The sequence below is a fragment of the Cibotium barometz genome, chromosome 17 (genome assembly GCF_041138505.1).
Source record: "Cibotium barometz isolate CiBa-2024 chromosome 17, ASM4113850v1, whole genome shotgun sequence".
Taxonomy (NCBI): domain Eukaryota; kingdom Viridiplantae; phylum Streptophyta; class Polypodiopsida; order Cyatheales; family Cibotiaceae; genus Cibotium; species Cibotium barometz.
Window position 1 is genome coordinate 17,884,886 of NC_141062.1, and position 4,418 is coordinate 17,889,303.

The window sequence follows — 4,418 nt, forward strand, 5'->3', positions numbered from 1 at the left end:
ACTGAGTTCCTTAGAGCTGTGAGCGAAGGGGAAGACTTCATAACCATCCCCCCACGGCATGATCTGAGCGGTGAGGCCTTTTTGTAGTGCAGTCCTTTTGCCCACTATCCTGTAAATAAATAATCTATATGGTCTCTACAGATGTTTTCCTTGTGTTTTGGTATAAATAAAACCTGGGCGGTGTCTTGTGGGTCCAATAATATCCACTTACAGATTAATATGCACACTTACAGATTTTTGTTGATCAATTACTAACTTGAATTAAAAACGTCTTGTTTTCACCCTTTGTAACACAAACCTTCATACCAAGATCAAAACCTAAGAAGCAGGATGACTGTTTGAATTCTGGAGATCGTCTCTCTTGTGGAAGGTTCAAGCATCTCGACTCAGATAACAGGTATGCTTTAGAGCTTGGCATGTGAACAGAAGTTATCGCTGCTTTTTGTGGTGTTGTGTGAAGCGGAGCCAAGGGTTCGCTTTCTACATTGGGCAGCTTCACAGCGCAGAAGTTTGCTTACGGTGTGTACAAGAAGGTGTTAGGGTTTCTCCTTTGTGGCTAGGGTTTTACTGTTTTTACTTGTGGCCAGGGTTTGCGTTTGGGGTTTGTTTTTAGGATTGCTTTTACAGTTAGTTTTAGGGTTTTCTTTTAGGACTTGCCTTGTCAAGTGATTTTGGCTTTTCTATGTTGAAGAAGACGCTATTTCTTTTTGGAGGTCGCTTTTTGTTTTTAGTGATTTTGGCTTTCTCCTTGTGTAGAAGGAGCTGTTCTATACTTAGGCTATATGGGAGACCATCAGCAGACTTCACAGCAGCAGCCATCAGTCTTTGTTGCACCCCCACTCGTGCCCCCTGCCCCTTTGCCCTTGCCCACAGTAAACATAGGACCTTCATCGACAGTTCCCTCTACCCTAACCATAGGGACCCCACCAATGGTGCCACCACCTTCAGGACTGCCTTCGTCCACTGTTGCACCTGTTCCTGGATCTGTACGGCAAATGATCCCCCCACCTGTCCCACCTCGGCCACTTCACCCACCTCACTCAATCTCGTTGCACCCTCCAGGTATCAACAATGATGTCGTTGACACTGATGACGACGACGTTGATGCTGAGGATGCCACAAACCAGATCTTATCCGAAATCGAGAAACAGAGGAGTCCTCGACGCAGCCCTAGCACCAAAGATGATGATGGTGCAGAGTATGATGTCTCGGAGGAGAGTAAGAAAGCCCGAGAAAGACAGGAGCTGGCTTTGCAGCAGTTCTTGATGAATCGGAGAGCAAAGGCCCTTGCCGTGCCAACCAATGACTCAGTAGTCCGCAGCAGGCTTCGGAGCCTTGATCAACCAATCACACTTTTTGGAGAGCGGGAGATGGAAAGGCGTGAAAGGTTGAGGGTGCTGATGGCACAGCTTGATGCAGATGGAGAGCTGGACAGTTTTCTGAGTTCTACACATGCCTTTGGCGCCACATTAGCAGATGATGCTGCTGCTAAAGAGGATGAAGAGATGGAGGAGGTTCAGGCATCTCCTTTCTACACAGAAGGCTCTGAGGACTTGCACAAGGCACGCATTGAAATTACAAAGTACTCACTACCGAGGGCAGCAGCACGAATTACAAGCATGAAGCAGAAGAGAGAAAATCCAGATGAGGATGAAGATGCTGAGCTGGATTTTGTGCTTCAACGGGTGTCACAAATATCCATGAGTTGCAGTCAGATTGGGGATGACCGTCCACTCTCAGGGTGTGCATTTTCACCTGATTCGACGCTTCTTGCTACCAGGTATGATAATCTAATAATTCTCTTTTCTCTTGCACTTTAAATGTCATAACCAAGCAAGCAAACCACATCATTTGTCTGGATGATGATTCTCGCATCTTTTAATTGTGGTTTTCATTTTGAACAAAGAATCAAGATGGGGTGAGTTTTATGATGTGTTTGCCCACACATTTTCTGATACATTCTTTGCTCCCTTTATAGTGGATGGAGCGGTGTCACTAAAATATGGAATGTCCAAGACATGGAAAGGGTGGCAACATTGAGAGGCCACAGTGAGCGTGTTACTTCAGTGGCATTCTCACCTTCTGAAAAGTATCTGGCAACTGCTTCTGCCGATCACACGGCTATTTTGTGGGATCTTGATGGATCTCCTATAAGGAAGTTTGAAGGTCACCTCGATCGATTAGCTCGTCTGGCCTTCCATCCGTCGGGTGCGTATCTGGGAACCGCGAGTTTTGATAAGACTTGGAGGCTGTGGGATGTTAACACTGGTATTGAGCTGCTGTTACAGGAGGGCCACAGTCGCAGTGTGTATGGGATTGCATTTCAAGGTGATGGTGCCCTGGCTGCTACTTGTGGCCTAGATGCTTTGGCGCGCGTCTGGGACATGCGAACTGGCCGGAGCATTTTAGCTTTAGAAGGTCATGTGAAGCCGGTGAGTCGGTTTTGTAAGTCAAAGAAACTATGCTGTTAGGTCCTCTCAGTTTTTGAAATATTTTAATTTCTCTGGTGTAGGTTCTTGGGATAGATTTTTCTCCGAATGGCTTTCATTTGGCCACCGGGAGTGAGGATCATACATGCCGAGTTTGGGATCTAAGGAAACGGCAGACTCTTTACATAATACCAGCGCATAACTCTCTGATCTCACAAGTGAAGTATGAGCCTTTTGAAGGCTATGTCTTGGCCACAGCATCATATGACAACACTTGCAGGGTTAGTTTTCCTGTTCAAGCTCACATATTTTGCAAAATTTATGTGTTTCCTATGCCTTTCAACTCAAACTTATGGGCAGTATTTGTTCGAACTTTTGCAGATATGGTCTGCCCGGGATTTCAAGCCTGTGAAAACCCTTGCCGGGCATGAAGGAAAGGTCATGGGCATTGACTTGACTGGAGGTACGGGCAAATTGCTTTAAAGCTGCAGTTACTTAATGAAATGATTGCATGTTCAATGACTTGTATTGATGTGTCTGCAGATGGACAGCTTGTTGCGTCTGTATCTTACGACCGAACAATCAAGCTTTGGGCTGAAAAAAACTGAGTTGGATGATTTGGGGTACTTCACAGTTTGCTGCAGGTTATGCAAATGCTTTGAAGATGGCCAATGCACACAGTGCTTCTTCATGGTTTGGTAACATACTTGTCTGTTTAATGGCTAATGAGCCTTTTAAAGCAAATACTTGTTATACGAAGGTTTGCCTTTTATGTACCCTTCTGGATCAGCAGACCTGTCTGGTCATACAGCTTCAGGATTGATTTCACATGTAGTCATGCATGTGACTAATTAGCATGGACATTTTTTTCTGCACTAAATGGTGGCAATGAATATAGGACTAGGTGTTTTTTGTTGTGTACTAAGATTGTGTACCATTGCAAGACCCCTAAGCTTTAGCTAGTGTTTGCCTTGGCAGTTTTTGAATTTAGGCTTATTAAGACAATCTGGGGCATAGTGTGGGCATGAGCGGTGGTAGCATGGGCTAGGCCAAAGGCACCCCATACCCTGCCTGCCATAGCTAAGTATAAGCGGTGGAGGCACGCCCTTTACACACACACACACTCATAATCGTGGGCTTTAGGCCCTGAGACAATCTTTCCAGCCACAATAACTAACGTTTTCACCAACCTTTCTTAGCCTCCTGATTGGCAAAATTGGCTACCCAAGTTATGGGTGCTAGGAAGTAGCATGCAATGTGAAGAAGCCTGACCACCAACCAATCTTGGACTTCGTGCATGGATTTAATTAATCTACTTTGATTGCAAATCTTGTGTGGATAAGCCTCATCTATAATTTAAGCTAGAAAGGGGATGTTTTTTATGGCTGCTGGAATCAAAGGTCTCATTGATGACCATCAGCCTAGACTTATGAAGACAGAGATTGCTAGGAGTCTATGCAATGTAGCATTTCTATGGAAGAGAAGTATGGCTCAGAAAATTTGCGATCTGTGTTGGAGGAGACAATTGGCGTCTTGGCATCCACGGGTTGCTGTTTCTCGATTCATGATACGGGAGCCATCAAAACTAAAAAGTATTTGAGGCAGTCTCAATTAATTCAAGGTAGTGTGAGTGTTTGGGATGGTGTCAATTTTTTTAAAGAGCTATCCAAGGGTTTCATGGTGTTTGCGGGCATGTCTAAGCTGCTATGTTCAGCAATTTATGATCTACAAGCACACAAAGTTGGTGGGCTCTCTACGGCAATTTCAAACTCCTGTGTGATATCTATAATAACTCAACAACCAGTCTTTTCGCTCACCTGTGTTTTAACTTGGGCTGGCTTCTTGATGCTTTCATCTGTAAACAAAACATTGAAGCACCCATAAGCAATCCGTAACTCAACACTTCACATGCTGCATTTTTGCCCATTCATGACATGTCAGGTGGTTGCAAGGTGCAGTTTGGAGGCACACAACAATCTTGTAAGCTGT

General features: G+C 44.7%; 1 protein-coding gene across 1 annotated transcript; it reads left to right on the plus strand.

Moving 5' to 3' along the window:
- The first annotated feature begins 256 nt into the window (after positions 1 to 256).
- LIS (WD-40 repeat family protein / small nuclear ribonucleoprotein Prp4p-like protein) lies at positions 257 to 3,348 on the plus strand. The gene is made up of 6 exons (XM_086811268.1): positions 257 to 397; positions 757 to 1,780; positions 1,979 to 2,432; positions 2,513 to 2,710; positions 2,811 to 2,892; positions 2,973 to 3,348. Exons 2-6 carry the CDS (start codon positions 783 to 785, stop codon positions 3,035 to 3,037), a joined length of 1,797 nt encoding a protein of 598 aa, XP_086667394.1. The 5' UTR covers positions 257 to 397; positions 757 to 782; the 3' UTR covers positions 3,038 to 3,348.
- The last annotated feature ends 1,070 nt before the right edge of the window (positions 3,349 to 4,418 follow it).